This window comes from Panthera leo, chromosome E2, assembly GCF_018350215.1.
Source record: "Panthera leo isolate Ple1 chromosome E2, P.leo_Ple1_pat1.1, whole genome shotgun sequence".
In the NCBI taxonomy this organism is placed as follows: Eukaryota; Metazoa; Chordata; class Mammalia; order Carnivora; family Felidae; genus Panthera; species Panthera leo.
The window spans coordinates 17201207-17219895 of record NC_056693.1 but is presented as its reverse complement, the minus strand read 5'-3'; the positions used below and the strand labels follow the sequence as shown (position 1 = coordinate 17219895).

General features: G+C 39.3%; 1 protein-coding gene across 1 annotated transcript; it reads left to right on the top strand.

Annotated features, from left to right (window-relative positions):
• Window positions 1-1320: 1320 nt before the first annotated feature.
• Window positions 1321-4109, top strand: LOC122207718. The gene is made up of 3 exons (XM_042917904.1): window positions 1321-1330; window positions 2309-2881; window positions 3673-4109. Exons 1-3 carry the CDS (start codon window positions 1321-1323, stop codon window positions 3717-3719), a joined length of 630 nt encoding a protein of 209 aa, XP_042773838.1. The 3' UTR covers window positions 3720-4109.
• Window positions 4110-18689: the final 14580 nt, after the last annotated feature.

The following is an 18689-nucleotide window of genomic DNA, read 5'->3' as shown; positions in this document are numbered from 1 at the left end:
AAAAATTTTCCTTTATATGAACTTTCAAATATTGATTTTTATAGTAAATATTTTTATTAGAAAATAAGACTGACTTTGTGATGAGGAGTATTTCAGATACTTTTCCTTGACTCAGAATGTCTGAGAAGTTATTAAATCACCCATGATTTCATCTAGGAACGGGGGGTGGGGGAGAAATCCCTCTAATCTGTTAAAAGAAGTACAGAGATAAGAAGTATTTTTCTTGCGTGCTACCTATTGAATCCTGGTCATTTCAACACATTAGAATTAGTTAATATGGCATTCCAGGTATATAATCCTATCACCTGTAATTTTACCTCTTACTTTCCAATTCTTTTTTAAAAAAATAATGTGTAAGTTTAATGTGTACCATGTTATGATGTGATACGTGTATACACTATGAAATGACTGTCACCATAAAGTTAGTTAACACCTCCATCCTCTCATATAATTATCTTTTTTGGTTTTGTGGTGATAACATTTAAGATCTAATCTCTTAACAACTTTCAAATACATAATACACAGTATTGTTCATTGTAGTCACCACACTGTACCTTAGATTCTCCAGAACTTATCTTTTGTATCCTTTGACCAACATTTCTCCATTTCTCCTACCCTCGTAACCCCTTGGCAACCACCATTCTACTATTTCAATGACTTTTTTTAAAAAAGATTCTGCATATAAGAGAGATCATACAATATTTGTCTTTCCAGAGAAGACACTTAGCATATGCCCTCAAGGTCCATCCAGGTGGTCACAAATGGTAGGATTTACTTCATTAAAAAAATTTTTTTAACGTTTATTTTTGAGAGACAGAGAGAGAGACAGAGCACAAGTTGGGGAGGGGCAGAGAGAGAGGGAGACACAGAATGCGAAGCAGACTCCAAGCACCCAGCTGTCAGCATAGAGCCCAATGCAGGGCTCCAACCCACAAACTGTGAGACCATGACCTGGGCTGAAGTCCGTCGCTTAACTGATGGAGCCATCCAGCCTCCCCAGATTTACTTCATTTTAAAGGCTGAATAAATACTTCATTGTGTTATATACACCACTTTTTCTTTATTCATTCATCCATCAATGGACACTTTGGTTGATTCCATGTCTTGGCTATTGTGAAGAATGCTACAGTGAATATGGGAATGCAGATTTCTTTGATACCCTGTTTTCATTTCCTTTGGATATCTCTATACTGCTATTTTACTTGATTAGAAACAGTCATAATTCCATAAGCAGAATCAAAATGACACATACCTTACTAGATACATAGTGTTTCTCAGTAGTCAATACCACTTACATAGTGATCTAATTTAATAGTCACCATGGCGTGGAGTAAGTACACAAAATCACGATAAATAAGAGTTGGTACATACTCATTGGGTCTCCTATGTCTCACCCACTTCACAAAGCCACAATCCCATAGGATCTTCCATCACATTCATAACTCCGCTAAGTCCATCTCATAATTCCATACAAGACAGCAAATCAAACTCGAAAACCACTTACTCCACAGTTACATAGAGCCTCAAACACAAGTCACTAACAACTAATTATTCTGCAAGGTTTATCAACTTCCTAGACAGTTAAATATAAACTGAACTATTACCCAGCTTGTTTTTCTTCTAGGTATTACCCCAGGAGAAATGGAAACATGCCAGCTTTATACATAATATGTAAAACCTGGAAATACAACAAATGTTCACCAAGAGAAAAATGCATACACAAATTGTGACATATTCACACAATTGAATGTTCAGAAATGAAAAGAATGAACTACACATTAATAAACCTTACAAAACTAGGATGTGAAAAAGAGAATTGCAGAACTGACAACTAAAATGTGGGCATGTATATCAGAACTATTGCGGGGGCATCTAGGCGAAGCCTCCCAATTGGCCTCAGGTCATGATCTCATGGTTTGTGAATTCGAGCCCCCCCCCCCCCCCCCCCCGTGGGGCTCTGTGCTGACAGCTCAGAACCTGGAGCCTGCTAAGGATTCTGTGTCTCCTCTTTCTCTCTGCCCCTACGCCGCTCGCGCTCTCTCTCTCTCAAAAACAAACTTAAAAAAAAAAAAAAACAACTTTGTCTATGCTGTGAGACTGGAAAAGGACACGAGAGAACTTCCTGGCAGTGATGGTATAAAATACGCACCAGGGCAGGCATACACATACCCAGCGTCTGCTATGTGCCAGACGCCATTCTGGGTGCTGGGGCTTTCTCAAGGGGCAAAAACTGACAAAACTCGTCATCTCTGGTTCACGACCACGGGGTCCCGCACACACAGGCCTGAGTGAAGAGAAACCTCGACAGGCACCGGCTCCCGTTTCTCACTTCAGCCTTCCCGCCCGAACTGCAGTACCCTCCTCAGCCCTTCTCGGCCCGACATCCCTCAGCACGGATTCGATTGCCTCCCGGGCTCTCCTCAACCTGGATCCGATTCCCTCAACGCTCCTGGGTTAGGGTTTCCGGTTCTCTCCAGGTCTTCCCAGACTCAGGCTGCCTCCGTTTTCCTCCTTGCCCCGCCTCTGGCAGGCTTCCGCTTCCCTTTACTTTCCTCCCTGCCCAGGTTTCCGATTACTTTCTCGGCTTGGGCTCTAGTTCATGCAAAGACCTCTCGCTCCCACAAAACCATCACCCGGCTCTTTCATGTTTTAAGAACCGCCAGCGGCAACCTTCCGCGGAGGACGAAAGATCAGCCCACCCGGAACTCTCAGGAGTTTTGGGGGCGTGACGTGGCCTTCGCGGCGGTTGTACTCTGCCGCGCTCGAAAACCAGGACATTTTTTTTGTGTTGGACTACATTTCCCACAGGCCCCAGGGCCACGAATGGACTTCGACTTTTGGTTCCGCTTCCGGTATCTTCGTGGTTATTGGGTTATGCCTGGTGAGTTAAGATGGTCCAGGTCGGGTTGCGGGAGGAGCTCGCGGTGTGGAGGTCCTAAGCTCCCGGGGCGCGGGTAAGGCATGTGGAGCCAGGAGCCTTGTCCCGGTGTTTGCGTGAACCTCGCACGACGGTGGTTTCGGGCGTTATTGTCTGTGACAAGTTCGTTGTGAACTGTTAGTGCACACGCCTGCATGCGTGTGAGTGAGAGTGTGTGTGACAAGCCCTGGAGTGCCCAGACTGGTGTACGATAAGGCTAGTGGGACTGTCAGTACACAGTCTACGGTGACGAAAGATGTCTGATACTGTAACCGAGTGATCCTGTGACAGCTGGGTTGTAACCGACTATAAGTTTGAACGCAGTGGGTAGGATTTTTTAAAATTTCCCCAGTAAACCTTAGGAGTGTTTCACACAGAGGGGATATTGGGGAAGTGAGTGTTGCCCACCCAGGGTCCACTGTAGGTTCCATGGTTACTTGGAAGTGTTTCCCTGGATTCTCCTCTGTTCTTACATCTTAGAGCCAGTTTGGTCTATCTATAAAGAAATAGACATCAGAGGGGAAGTCATTGCTTTCAGAACCACACTGTGCCCCCTAGAAACTGCTGTGAACTTAGATTCCAGCGCTGTTTATAGGTATGGCCTTTTCCTGTGACACTGTTAAAAGTCAGCAGTATTCTATTTATCTCTTATTCCATCTAGATATATTTGTGGTGGGTCATGGGTCATGTCTGATGGTGGACAGTGTGTTGTTTAGCCTGTCCAGAACCTCAAGGGTCCCTTCTTGGTCTTGTAGTTCTGCAAGAGAAGCCTCCTGAAGTAGAGGAGAGTGTTTCTACTTAACAGCGAGTTCAAGGTCAGTTCGTGTTTACTTTTTGTTCTGTCATATATATTTGCTTTACAGAACATAAAATATTTGCTTTCCTTCTAGATTGTATGACCTAATTGTGACCCATCCATTTACCTGATCCCTAGGTGGCTGCCCCTTCCCAGTTAATAACAGGACCATAGGGATGGGTCCCCTTCTTTTCCAGTGCTTTTCCTTTTCCTTCCCAGTTAATATTCACATACATATTGGTAATTATTCAGTTTCCTCATGTGCTCTTTTCTTTCCTAAAGATGGTACAGAAATAGAACTAGTTGAACTCTTCGAGGATAAACTAAGGACTTTATTTATTTTTGGGACAAAGAGAGACAGAGCATGAATGGGGGAGGGGCAGAGAGAGAGGGAGACACAGAATCGGAAACAGGCTCCAGGCTCCGAGCCATCAGCCCAGAGCCTGACGCGGGGCTCGAACTCACGGACCGCGAGATCGTGACCTGGCTGAAGTCGGACGCTTAACCGACTGCGCCACCCAGGCGCCCCTAAACTAAGGACTTTAGAGTGTGTTTTGTCAAGGAAGAGACTGGTGGTTAGGTAGAATAACACACCAGACACCTTTGATTTTATTCACAAACTTGATTTTCAAACAAAGGAAGGTAGGAAATGGTTTCATTGATTTTAGTCAGTAAGACATTTTAGGAGTAGGAATATGATTGGAGTTTGTGAAGAGAGGTCTGTGTGAACAAGGGCAGGGAGTTTTTCCTGAGAATCCAATCTCTTGGAGTGGTGAGAACTAAGTCTTGAGATTTGGCAGTATGACTTTTTCAGACCACATACTGTGAGAGGCTGCATAATATAACGGTATTTGAATCTAAAGGTAATATAATGCAAGCCACTTGTGTAATTTAAAAATTTCTTTTGTACACAGTTTAGAAAGTAAAAGGAAACAGTTGAAATTAAGTATAATATCCATTAACCAATATATCTAAAATATTATTTCAACATGTAATAATATAAATAAATGGAAATATTTTACATTCCTATCTTCATACTGAGTTTTCAAAATCTGATACATATTGTTATAGCACTTTTCAGTTTGGATGCTAAATTTTCAGTGGTTATGGTGAAATGTATTTCCTTATGTGGATCCTGAGAAACTTAGCAGAAACCCATGAGGGAGGGGAAGGAAAAAAAAAGAGGTTAGAGTGGGAGAGAGCCAAAGCATAAGAGACTCTTAAAAACTAAGAACAAACTGAGGGTTGATGGGGGGTGGGAGGGAGGGGAGGGTGGGTGATGGGTATTTAGGAGGGCACCTTTTGGGAGGAGCACTGGGTGTTGTATGGAAACCAATTTGACAATAAATTTCATATATTGAAAAAAAAAATGTAGTTATACCCAAACTGTAAAGTTGTGTTTAATTGGAAAACATTTTATATCACTTTTGTATTTAAAAATTAAAACAGCAGCGCCTAGGTGGCTCAGTCAGTTAAGCGTGCAACTTCAGCTCGGGTCATGATCTTATGGTTCGTGAGTTAGAGCCCTGCATCAGGCTTTGTGCTGACAGCTCAGACCTGGAGCCTGCTTCCAGTTCTGTGTCTCCCTCTCTCTCTGTGCCCCTCCCCCTGTTCTCTCTCTCTCTCTCTCTCTCTCTCTCAAAAATAAGTAAACATTAAAAAAAATCTTTAACAATTAAAACAAAATTTCAGTTCCTTGTTCACTCTAGCTACATTTCAAGGAGGTCAATAGTTATTAATCTTTATGTTTTACAATTTTATGTTGTAAAATGTAGATAATGATATCAATGCCTTATGGGTTTTTTATGAGGATTGAATATATTTATCTGGGCACAGCCCTAGAACACTTAATAACAGCCTTGCATTTATCAAATCCTCAGGAAACAAATGAAATTATGGTTATGTAAAGAGTCTAAGTATCCACCATAAATTTTCTAAAAATCAAGAATAAAGACATAAAATTGGGGCACCTGGGTGGCTCAGTCGGTTAAGTGTCTAACTTTGGCTCAGGTCATGATCTCACGGTTTGTGGGTTCGAGCCCCACGTCGGGCTCTGTGCTGACAGCTCTGAGCCTGGAGCCTGCTTCGGATTCTGTGTCTCCCTCTCTCTCTCTGCCTCCCCCACTCTCGCTTCGTCTCACTCTGTCTCTCAAAAATAAGTGTAAAAAAAATTTTTTTAAAAGATACAAAATTAATTTTGATGAGATTTAAAAGGAATCTTTGAAAATCAGATTTGCTAATGTCCTAGAATAGAACTTACTTTGTTTTCTTTTTCCAAATTGCTTATTTATATGTATTTCTTTCTTTTTTTTTTAAGTTTATTTATTTATTTTGGGAGAGAGAGAGTGTGCGCACACACTCGAGCAGGGGAAGGGCGGAGAGAGAGGGAGAGAGAAAGAATCCCAAGCAGGCTCCCTGCTGTCACCATGTGCCTGACATGGGTCTCAAGCCTGTGAACCCATGAGATCATAACCTAAGCTGAAACCAAGAGTCAGGCGCTATATTGACTGAGCCACCCAAGTGCTCCCTCATTTTTATTTAAATTCTAGTTAGTTAAGGGGTGCCTGGGTGGCTCAGCTGGTTGAATGTCAGACTCTTGATTTCAGCTTAGGTCATGATCCCAAAGTTGTGGGATCATACACTGTGTTGGGCTCTTCACTGAGCGTGGAGTCAGCTTGAGATTCTCTCTCTCTCTCTCTCTCTCTCTCTCTCTCTCTCTCTCCCTCCCTCTTCCTTCTCACCCACTCACGTGCGTGCTGTCTCCCACTCTCTCTCTCTAAAATAAATGAAATGGAAAAAAAATTTAATCCTAGTTAGTTAACATAGTGTAATAATGGTTTCAGGAGTAGAATTTAGTGATTCATCACTTACATACAACACCCAGTGCTCATCATAACAAGTGCCCTCCTTAATACTCATCACCCATCTAGCCCATCCCCCACCTCCCTCCCTCCATCAATCCTCAGTTTGTTTTCTATCAAGAGTCTGTTATGGTTTGCTTCCCTCTCTCTTTTTTTTCCCCCTTCCCATATGTTCATCCCATATGTCATTGCAAATGGGAAGATTTCTATTTCTTTGATGGCTGAGTAATATTCCACTGTCAATACTACATCTTCTTTATCCATTCATCAGTCCATGGACCCTTGGGCTCTTTCCATAGTTTGGCTATTTTTGTTGCTGCTATAAACATTGTAGTGCATGTGCCCCTTCGAATCAGCATTTTGGTATCCTTTGGATAAATACCTAGTAGTGCAATTGTTGGGTCATAAGGTAGTTTTATTTTTACCCTTTTGAGGAGCTTCTACAGTGATTGCATGAGATTGCATTCCCACCAGTAAGAGGGTTCCCCTTTCTCCACATCCTTGCCAACATCTGTTTCCTGAGTTGTTAGTTTTAGCCATTCTGACAGGTGTGAGGTGGTATCTCATCATGGTTTTGACTTATATTTCCTTGATGATGAGTAATGTTGAGCATTTTTCATGTGTCTTTTAGCCATCTGGGTGTCTTCTTTGGAAAAATGTCAATTTGTGTCTTCTGCACACGCACTTGAGCAGGGGAAGGGCAGAGGAAGAGGGAGAGAGAGAATCTTAAGCAGGCTCCACACCCAGGCTGCGTGAACATGGGGGTATCTATATATATCTTTTTGAGTTAATGTTCAAGTTTCCATCAGATAAATATCCAGAAGTGAAATTGTTGGATCATATGGTAGTTCTGTTTTTAACTTTTTGAGGAACCTCCATACCGTTTTCCATAGCAACTGCACCAATATACATTTCCACCAGCAGTGCACAAGAATAGATTTCCTTTTCTCTTCATCCTTCCCAACACTTGTTATTCTTGTCTTTTGGATAGTAGCCATTCTAGGAGGTGTGAAGTGATGTGTCATTGTGGTTTTGATTTGTATTTCCCTGATGATTAGTGGTGGTAAACAACTTTTCATGTATATTGGCCACCTGCATGTCTTCTTTGGAAAATATCTATTCAGACTCTCTACCCATTTTTAATCAGATTGTTTTTTGGCTGTTGAGTTGAAGCAGTTCTTTATATACTTTGGATATTAACCTCTTATCAGATGTATGACTTGCAATTCTTTTTTCCCATTCAGTAGGTTACCTTTTCATTTTGTTGATGGTTTCCTTTGTTGTGCAGAGGCATTTTAATTTGCTGTAGTCCCACTTGTTTATTTTTGTTTTTGTTGCTTTTGGTGTCCAATCCAAAAATCATTGCCCAGACCATTGTCAAGGAGTTTACTATGTTTTCTTTTAGGAACTTCATGGTTTCAAGTCTTATGTTCAACTCCTTAATCCATTTTGAGTTCATTTTTGTGTATGGTGTAAAATATGTTCCAATTTCATTCTTTTGCATGTAGTTGTCCAGTTTTTCCAACACTGTGTCATGAATACTGTATGTTCTTGGCTCTTTTGTCATAAATTGACTATTTATATGTGGGTTTCTTTCTGGGCTCCTTGTTCTATTCCACTGACTAATGTGTCTTTTTTTAAATATTAATATCATAACTGTTTTGGTCACTATAGCTTTGTAATACAGTTTAAAATAGGGGCGCCTGGGTGGCTCAGTCGGTTAAGCGTCCGACTTCAGCCCGGGTCACGATCTCACGGTCCGTGAGTTCGAGCCCCGAGTCGGGCTCTGGGCTGATGGCTCAGAGCCTGGAGCCTGCTTCCGATTCTGTGTCTCCCTCTCTCTCTGCCCCTCCCCCGTTCATGCTCTGTCTCGCTCTGTCTCTCTCTGTCTCAAAAATAAATAAACATTAAAAAAAATTTTTTTTAAATAAAAATGCATGATGCTTCCAGCTTTGTTTCTCAAGATTCCTTTCACTCTTCAGGGTCTTTTGTGGTTCCATACATATTTTAGGATTGTTTGTTGCATTTCTCTGAAAAATGTCATTGAAATTTTGATAGGGATGCATTGAATTTATAAATCTTTTGTGGTAGTCTAGATGTTTTAACAGTATTTAATTCTTCCAGTCTATGAGCATGGATTACGTTTCTATTTATCTGTGTCTTCCTCACTTTCTTTCAGCATTGTCTTATAGTTTTCAGTGTACAGGTCCTTCACCTCTTTGGTTAAATTTATTCCTATGTTTTTTTATTATTTTTGATGCAATTGTAAATGGGGTTGTTTAAAGATTACACCAAAACAACCTCTTAGAACTAATAAACAAATTCAGTAAAGGTGCAGGATACAAAATCAATGTACAAAAATCAGTTGCATTTCTATATGCTAATAATTAATGATCAGAAAGAAATTTTATAAATAATAATAGAATGTCACCTGCAAATAGTGACAGTTTGACTTCTTCCTTTCTGTTTTGGAGGCCTTTAATTTTTTTTCTTACCTAATTGCTCTGGCTAGGACTTCTGATGTTGAACAAAAGTGGTAAGAGTGGGCATCCTTTCTTGTTTCTGATCTTGGAGGAAAAGCTTTCAGATGTTCCCACTGAGTATGATCTTAGCTTTGTGCTTGTCATATATGACCTTATTATGTTGAGGTATGTTCCCTCAATGCCCACTTTGTTTAGTTTTTAACTAATTGATGTTGAATTTTGTCAAATGCTTTTTCTGGATCTATTGGGATGGTCATATGATTTTTATCCTTAATTTTTTGTCCTTTTACCCTTAATTTTGTTAATCCTTCATTGTGTGTCAATTGATTGACTTGTGGATATGGAAACATCCTAGCATTCCTGGAATAAATTTCACTTGATCATGGTATATGATCTTTTTAATGTATTGTTGAATTCAGTTTGCTATTTTTGGAAGATTTATGCATTTGAGTATGTTTTTTATTTTGCTTCTGCCAACAAGAAATTTGGCCCGTGAGGGTACCTGAGTGGCTCAGTCAGTTAAGTGTCTGACTTTAGCTCAGGTCATGATCTCACAGTTCATGAGTTTGAGCCCTGTGTCATGCTCTGTGCTGCCAGCCTGCTTTGGATCCTCTATCCTGCTTCTCACTACTCCTTCCCCATTACTGCGCTCTCTCCTTCTCTCTCAAAAATAAATAAACATAAAAAAAAAAAAAAGAAATTTGGCCCATGAATTTGCCACATTTTTAAAAGAGATAAAGTTACAGTTTTATGATACTTCTAGACATGTAGTTATAAGTAGATAGTGGTAATGGTCACCATGTGATCTGGCACATCTAAATATTCAAAACTTTTGTAATTTCAATTACCAGAGGAGCATAATAAAACTAGTAAGACTGCTATTCAGAGTTTCATATTTTTTAGAGATTGTGATTTCTTTCATAAGACCTAGGAATGATCTGGGAGATCCAAGTTTCATACAAGACCTCATCATACACATTATACTTGAAAGGACATATTTACAAACACAGAAGTAAATATGCATATAACTCCTGTGTTGGATATGGGAACAAGATTGAGCCTTTTATTATTAGGCTCAAGCTGTCGCTTGTTAGATAAGATTCTTTGAACTAGTTATATGTGTGCAGCTTTATGTGGAGGGCAAGAATATTTGTCCTCCTATGCTTTTTGAGAATCTTTGTGACAAATATTATTAATGAGGAAGAACTGTAATCTGAAGGTTGGACACTGAAATAAGTTAACATGACATGGAAAAACAGACCTGAGAATCTCATATTTCACTGTAAGAAAAAGGAGAACAAAGGGAATTTTCAAAAATAATGAAACAAGATACATGAAATATTCTTTACAAGTTCATTAATTAATAGGCAACTTTTACTTGGTGTCATTGTTATGCCACTGAAAGTGCTTTATGTGTTTTATTTCATTTGATACATACAGCAACACTTTGAGGTAGGTCACTGTTGTTTTTCCCATTTTACTGATGAGGAAATAAAGTCAGTTAAGTAATGTAGTAAAAAGTTACACAGTTAGTAACAACCAAAAATAAGGTTAATGAACTGAATTTTGGATGACAGATTCTATGTTCTTTATTATGATAGTATACAACCTCTGATCATTTTTTAAATCTGATTGTCTCACTAATTCATCAAATTTTTTTCATCAACATTTAATATGGATCAAGGGCAAATACTGCAGATATTGACAACCTACAGCTCACCATACTTTATTTAACCTTTATTGCCTACTATTAGATATTCAGAATGATCATAAACTATTTTGTAGTATATGTGGATCTTTATAATAGAATTTTATCTGCATTCATATGTTTCTTTTCTTTTTAATGCTTTTTTAAATTTATTTTTGAAGGAGAGAGAGAGAGAGACAGAGCATGAGCGGGGGAGGAGCAGAGAGAGAGGGAGACACAGAATTCAAAGCAGGCTCCAGGCTCTATGCTGTCGTCACAGAGCCCAACACGTGGCTCGAACTCACGGACCGTGAGATCATGACCTGAGCCAAAGTCGGACGCTCAGCCGACTGAGCCACTCAGGCGCCCCTCTTTTCTTTTTTTTTTTAAAGTAGGCTCCATGCCCAACATGGGGCTTGAACTCACAATCCCAAGATCAAGAGTCACATGCTCTACCGACTGAGCCAGCCAGGCATCCCTGCTTTTATATGTTTCTTTTCTTTTTTTAAATGTTTTTTTGAGGGAGAGAGAGCGTAAGTGAGGGAGGGGCAGAGAGAGAGAGAGGAGAGACAGAAGATCCGAAACAGGCTCTATACTGACAGCAGCAAGCCTGATGTGGGCCTCGAACTCACAAACTGTGAGATCATGACCTGAGCTGAAGGTGGATGCTCAACAACTGATCCACCCAGGCACCCTTATATCTGTTTCTTAAGGAAGAATTTCTAGAATTTGCATTTCTAAGTCAAACATCAGATATTAAGTGCCTACAATTTGCCAATATTGTTCATGTAACATGTAATTAAGTGCCTAAAGTATGCCAGTATTGTTCATGTAACTTAAAGAGACATAGCTTCTATCCCTTAACTTGTTTATAACAGACCATGTAAATATATACTATGAATAGGACTAAAATTATGGTAGGGTATGGTAAAGATTATTAAAGAAATCAGACAATGTCCCTTTGTAGTTGTTGAAAAGGGATATAATGGACACAAACCCAAGGCTATAAGGTTTTGATCAACTTACACTAAAGCCATGATTTGTCAGAGTTCCCCAAAAACATCCTCAAATTTGATGATGTGCTAGGACTTACAGAATTAAAGAAAATGGTGGTTATGAAAGGATATAATTTAAAATCAGCAAAGAGAAAAGTCACATAGGATTAAAATCAGCAAAGAGAAAAGTCACATAGGATGAAGAGCAGGAAAAAACTAGATGTGAGCTTCCATTGGACTCACACAAACAGTGCTTAATTCTCCCAGCAACAATTTGTAAGAACACATGTGAACTGAGCCATGGAAGCTCACCTGAGCTTTGGGTCCAGAGTTTTTATTGAGGATCAGAAACAGCCACGGGAAACAAACAAACAAACAAATGAAATATAGGCATGGAGTAACTATGTGATTTACCCTTACCTACTCAATTTCAAGCCCCTACAGAGGGCCCCTGGCAACAAAACAGTTTACCAAAAGTCACATTGTTAGCATAGACTATTTGGCATAGCTCAAAAAAGCTTTTATTATTTTTTAAGTTTACTTATTTATTTTTGAGAGAGAGAGAGTGAGTGAGCAGGGGAAGGGCAGAGAGAGAGGAGAGAGAATCCCAGGCAGGCCCCACACCATCAGCACAGAGCCCGACATGAGGCTCGAACTCAGGAACTGTGAGATCATGACCTGAGCTGAAATCAAGAGTCACTTAACCAACTGAACCACCCAGGTGTCCCTCAAAAAAAGCTTTTAAAGGGAGGATATTCTAAGGGCTCCGAGCTTATCTCACAGTAGCTGGCCACGGGCCATTCCTTTCTTTGGAAAGTGCAGAGTCTGTGTACTCCAGGTCTACTAAGATAATTTTTATTGCACCCAAGTGATATCCATGGAGGTGAATGGAATTATTTACTAACCTCTATGCTTTAGTGTATTTTGGTAGGTTATACATTATTTCTAACTTTCCAGCAAATTACTCATGCTCAGATTTCATTCCATAATGAAGTAATTCTGCACTACACAGGCAAGAACCAGAGTTAGAACTTACTTTGTAGTGAGAAGAATGTGAATTCCAAACTCACCTCTGCCACCTTATCTATGCATGTGTTTTATATATTTTTTCTAACTGAAACATAAATTACTGCAAATCATGCAAACAACATTCTAGTTTGTTTTTAACATGTATATATACCCATTTAACCATCACATTTTAACATGTATATATACCCATTTAACCATTTTCCTAATCAAGAAAAACGTATTTCCTTCTAGTCATTACCAACTCACCCCTCCCTACCCTCAACAAAGGTAACCACTGTTCTTACCACTATTATGATAGATTCATTTTAATTAGATTCATATAAAAGAAGTTGATATGTGATTTTACATAATATTGTGTACATTTTTATCTGGCCTGTTTTGCTTAATTTCGCATTTGTGAGAATCATCTGTGTTTGTACTATTTTATCATTAGGTAATCTCCCATAATAAGAATAAATCCTATTTTATTTTGCTCTACTTTTTTTTTAACTAATCTCTATGCCCAAAATGGGGTTCAACTCATGACTCCAAGATCAAAAGTCACATGCTCTACTGACTGAGCCATCCAGGCACATCTGTCCTATTTTTTGATGGGCATTTGTGTCATTAACAGTTGGAGGCTTAAATAATGAGCCACCCAGGCACTCCTCTACCTTTTGATTCTTATGAGTAGTCCGCAAAGAATATTCATGTTCAAGTTTTTGTGTAGATATACATCTTCATTTCTCTTCTATATGCCTACCAGTTGAATTGCTGTATCATATGGTAACTCCATTTTGAACATTTTGAAAAATTGCTAGACTGTTTTCCAAAGCAGTCACACTATTTTTAATTCCAATCAGCAACATATGAGGGTTCTGATTTATCCACATCCCCCCAACACCTGTTTCTTTGTAGGTATCCTAGTAGGTATGAAGTAGTATCTCACTGTAGTATTTTACTCTGCTAAAATATGTTTAAATAAGATTTAGTATATTAAACATTTTTAAGGTTAAAATTCAGTGGCATTAAATACACTTACATGGTTATGCAACCATCACCACCTATCTCCAGAACTTTCTCATCTTCTAAACTGAAACTCTGTACCGATAGTGACACTCTTTGATTCCCTTTTGGGTATGTTCTATAGTATCCTGTTTGTGGTTACCTTGGGAAGTATATATCCTAAAGTTATATAACAATCTATTTTAAATTGACATCAACTTTGTTCACATACAAAAACTCTGCTTTTCAGTTCCACTTTCATTGACTTTAGATTAAGTCATGAGGTAACTTTTTTTTTTAATTTTTTTTTTTTAACGTTTATTTATTTTTGAGACAGAGAGAGACAGAGCATGAGCGGGAGAGGGTCTGAGAGAGAGGGAGACACAGATTCCGAAACATGCTCCAGGCTCCGAGCTGTCAGCACAGAGCCCGACGCGGGGCTCGAACCCACGGACCGCGAGATCATGACCTGAGCCAAAGTCGGACGCTTAACCGACTGAGCCACCCAAGCACCCCAACTTTTTTTTTTTTTAATAGGCTCTATGCCCAACATGGGGCTTGAACTCATGACCATGAGATCAGGAGTTGGATGTTCCACCAACTGAGCCAGCCAGGTGTCCCATGAATTAACATTTTTATGTACTGTGTACCCATTAATGTATATATAACTATTTTTTATTCATTTATCTTTTATATCTATAGAAAACAAAAAGTGGAGTTAAACCAAAATTACAAAAATAATGGCTTTTATATTTTCCCTATGTATTTTCCTCTACGGGAGTTTTTTATATCTCCATATGGGTTTGAGTTACTGTCTGGCTTCCTTTCAACTTGAAAGTCTCCCTTTGGGATTTTTGTAGAGAATGTCTAGTGAAAATGAACTCTCAGTTTTCCTTTATCAGGGAAGTCTTAATTTCTCCCCCACTTTTTTTAACTTTTTTTTTTTACTCCCCCCCCCCCCATTTTCTAAAGGACAATTTTGCCACATATAAAGTTCTCAGTTGACAGTGTTTCTTTTAGCATTTTAACTTTTGTTTTTTAAGTAATCTCTGTGGCCAACGTGGTGCTTGAATTTACGACCCCAAGATCAAGAGTCACATGTTCTATGGACTGAGCCAGCTGATGCCCTTTTAGCATTTTAAATGAATCATCCCGTTGGAGCATCTGGGTGGCTCAGCTGGTTGAGTGTCTGACTATTGATATCACCTCAGGTCATGATCTCACAGTTTGTGAGATTGAGCCCTGCATTGGGCTCTGCAGTAACAGTGCAGAGCCTGCTTAGGATTCCCTCTCCCTCTCTGCCCCTACCCACCTTGCACACACATGCTGTCTTTCAAAATAAATTAATAGGGGCACCTGTGTGGCTCAGTCAGTTGAGCATCTGACTTTAGCTCAAGTCATGATCTTGCAGTTCATGAGTTTGAACCTCACATGGGACTCTGCTGCCAGCACAGAGCCCAGTTCAGATCTTCTGTCTCCCTCTCTCTCTGTCCCTCAACCCCCCAGCACTTGCTCTTGCTCTCTCTCATTAAATTTTTTTAAAATAATTTTTTATTAAAAAAATTTTTTTAATGTTTATTTGTTTTTGACAGAGAGAGAGAGACAGAGCATGAGCAGGGGAGGGCAGAGAGAGAGGGAGAAACAGAGTCAGAAGTAGGCTCCAGGCTCTGAGCTGTCAGCACAGAGCCCGACGCTGGGCTTGAACTCACAGACCGCGAGATCATGACCTGAGCCGAAGTCGGACGTTCAACCTACTGAGCTGCCCAGGCACCCCTCTCATTAAATTTATTTATTTATTTTTTAAATGTTTATTTATTTTTGAGACAGAGAGAGACAGAGCATGAACGGGGGAGGGTCAGAGAGAGAGGGAGACACAGAATCCGAAGCAGGCTCCAGGCTCAGAGCTGTCAGCACAGAGCCCGACATGGGGCTCGAACTCACGGACTGTGAGATCATGACCTGAGCCGAGGTGAGTCGCAAAACCGACTGAGCCACCCAGGTGCCCCTGTTATGGTTTTTATATGCATTTCCCTGATCACGACTTTTGGCATATTTTTCCTCCACATGCTTATTGATATTTCTATATCTTCTTTGGAGAAATGTCTATTGAAATCTGTTACCAGATGTCTTTTTGTTCTTTAGTTGTGGGCATCTTTACATAATGTGGCTATTAAACCCTTATCAAATATATCATTTATAAATATTTTCTCCTATTCTGTAGATTGTGTTTTCAGTTTTACCGGGAATGTTCTTTGAAAATTTCAATTTTGATGAAGCCCAATTTTTCCATTTTTTTCTCCTTGTTTGTGCTTTTGGTGTGCTGAGAATCCTTTGCCAAATTTAAGGTCATGATGATTTACTCCTGTATTTTCTTCTATAGGTTTTATATTTGCATGCCTTACAGTTGGGTCATTGATCAGTTTTTAGTTCATCTTTGTATATATTGTGAGGAAAGGGTCTAATTTCATTCTTTTGTATGTAGCTATCCAGTTTTCCTATCATCATTTGTTAAAAAGACTGTCCTTTCTCCACTAAAAGGTCTTTGCACTCTTGTCAAAACTTATTTGACCAGAGGGGCGCCTGGGTGGCTCAGTAGGTTAAGCATCTGACTCCTGGGTTCCGCTCAGGTCATTATCTCACAGTTTGTGAGTTTGAGCCCCACATCAGGCTCTGTGCTGACAGCATGGAGCCTACTTGGGATCCTCTCCTTCTCTCTCTCTGCCCCTCCCTACTCGCTCTCTCTCAAAATAAAAAAGAAAAATCAATGGACCAGAGAGATACATGGATTTAATTTCCAATCAGTTCTATTCTGTTGATTGATATATCTGACCTTATGGGGCGCCTGGTGGCTTAGTTGTGTCCGACTTGATTTTGGCTTGAGTCATGATCACAGGGCTGTGGGGATTGAGCCGAGCCCCGAATTGGCTCCATGCTGGGTGTGGGACCTGCTTGGGATTCTCTCTCTCCCTCTGCCCTTCTCCCCTGCCTGTGCTCTCTAAAAAAAAAAAAAAAAAAAAAAAAAAAAAAAAAAAAACAAAACAGTAGATACATCTAACCTTATGCCAGTGTCCAACTGCTTTGATTATTGTATATCTGTAACTTTTAGATTGGTAAATGTTAGTTTTTCAGGGTTTGTTTTTTTTTTTCCCCTAACTGATTTGGTTATTCTGAATTACTTGCAATTTCATATGAATTTAGAAGTCAGCATATCAGTTTCTACAAAGAAGCCAGTTGGGACTCTGACAGGAGTTGCATAACGTTTAGATCACTTTGGAGAATATCGTGATCTTATTATTGAGTAGCCTGGTTCATAAACATGGGATGATCTTCACTTAATTACCTTAAGTTCTTTCATTAGTATTTTGTATTTTTTAAAGTATACAGTTTGAATTTTTGTTAAATATTTTATTAATTTGGATACTATTATAAATGGAATTACTTATTTCAGATTGTTATTGCATATGTATAAAAATATTTTATTTTTGCATATTTATTTGCATCCTGCAATCTTGCTCCATTCTAATAGTGTTATAGTCAAATTTTTGGATTTTCTGTATATAAGGTCATGCCATCTATTAATGGAGATCATTTTCCTTCCTTCTTTCCACTATGGGTGCCTTTATTGATATTTCCTATTTGTCCCAGCTAGATCTGTAGAACAATGTTGATTAGAAGAGGCAATAAGGTATAGACTTGTCCTCTTCCAACATCAGGGGTAAGCATCACTAAATCTAATGGTAGCTGTCAATTTTATCCTGTGGAGATAGTTCCCTTCTATTCATACGTTCACTCTCTTTTGTCATGAAAGGGTGTTGGATTTTGTAAATGCTTTCTCTTCATGAATGAAGATGGTCATGTAGTTTATTTTTAATTTTTTTAAGTTTTATTTATTTTGAGAGAGAGAGAGAGAGAAAAACAGAGCACGTGAGTGGGGAAGAGGCAGAGAAAGAGGCAGAGAGAGAATCCCAAGCAGGCTCAGCACTGTCAGTGCAGAGCCTGAGGTAGGGCTTGAACCCATGAACGGTGAGATCATGACCTGAGCCAAAATCTAGAGTCAGACGCTTAATTGACTGAACCACCCATGTGCTCCTATTTTTTATTATTCTGATATGTTACATTAGATTAACCATCTAATTTTGAATTCCACGGATAAATCCCACTTGGTCAAGGTATATAATTCTTTTTATATGTTCCTAGATTCAGATTACTAGTGTTTTGTTTAGATTTTTTGTATCCATATTCATAAAAGGTATTAGTGATAGTTGCCCTTTTTTGTAATGTCTTTTTCTGATGTAGCTATCAGGTTAATTTTGGGTTCATAAAATTAGGAAGTTTTCCCTCCTTTTTACTTCAAGAGTTTGTAAAGAATTAGTATTCTGCTTGGTTTGGTAGACTTTAACTGTGAAGCTGTGCTGACCTAGGCTTTTCTTTATGGGTAGTTTTTAAAATAACTAATTCATTTACTTATTTGTTAGAATATTATTCAAATATTCTACCTCCATGAGTAGATTTGGAAGTTTGTGCCTTTGTATGAATTTATTCAATTCATCTGAGTTTTCTGATTTTTTTAAATGTTTATTTATTTTGAGAGAGAGATAGAGAGTGCATGAGCAGAGGAGAGGCAGAGGGAGAAAGAGAGATTGAGAGAGAGAGAGAGAGAGAGAGAGAGAAATCCCAAGCAGGCTCCATGCTGTCAGCACAGAGCCCTGACACGGGAGCCCAATCCCATGCACCATGAGATCATGACCTGAGTGGAAACCAAGAGTTGAACACTGAACCAGTTGAGCCACCCAGGCGCCCCATGGGCTTCCCGATTTCTTGTTGTACAATTGTTCATCCTATTCCTTTGTAATCAATTTTTATTTCTGTAAGGTTGGTAGTACTGTCCCCTCTTTCACTTATGATTGTGGTAATAGGAGTCTTCGTTCTCTCTGGTC

Excerpts from the sequence above, each read along its gene's own strand:
- LOC122207718 (XM_042917904.1), top strand. Across the intron at positions 2,882-3,672 it reads TGGTTATTGGGTTATGCCTG|TTCTGCAAGAGAAGCCTCCT; the intron begins GTGAGTTAAGAT and ends TTGGTCTTGTAG.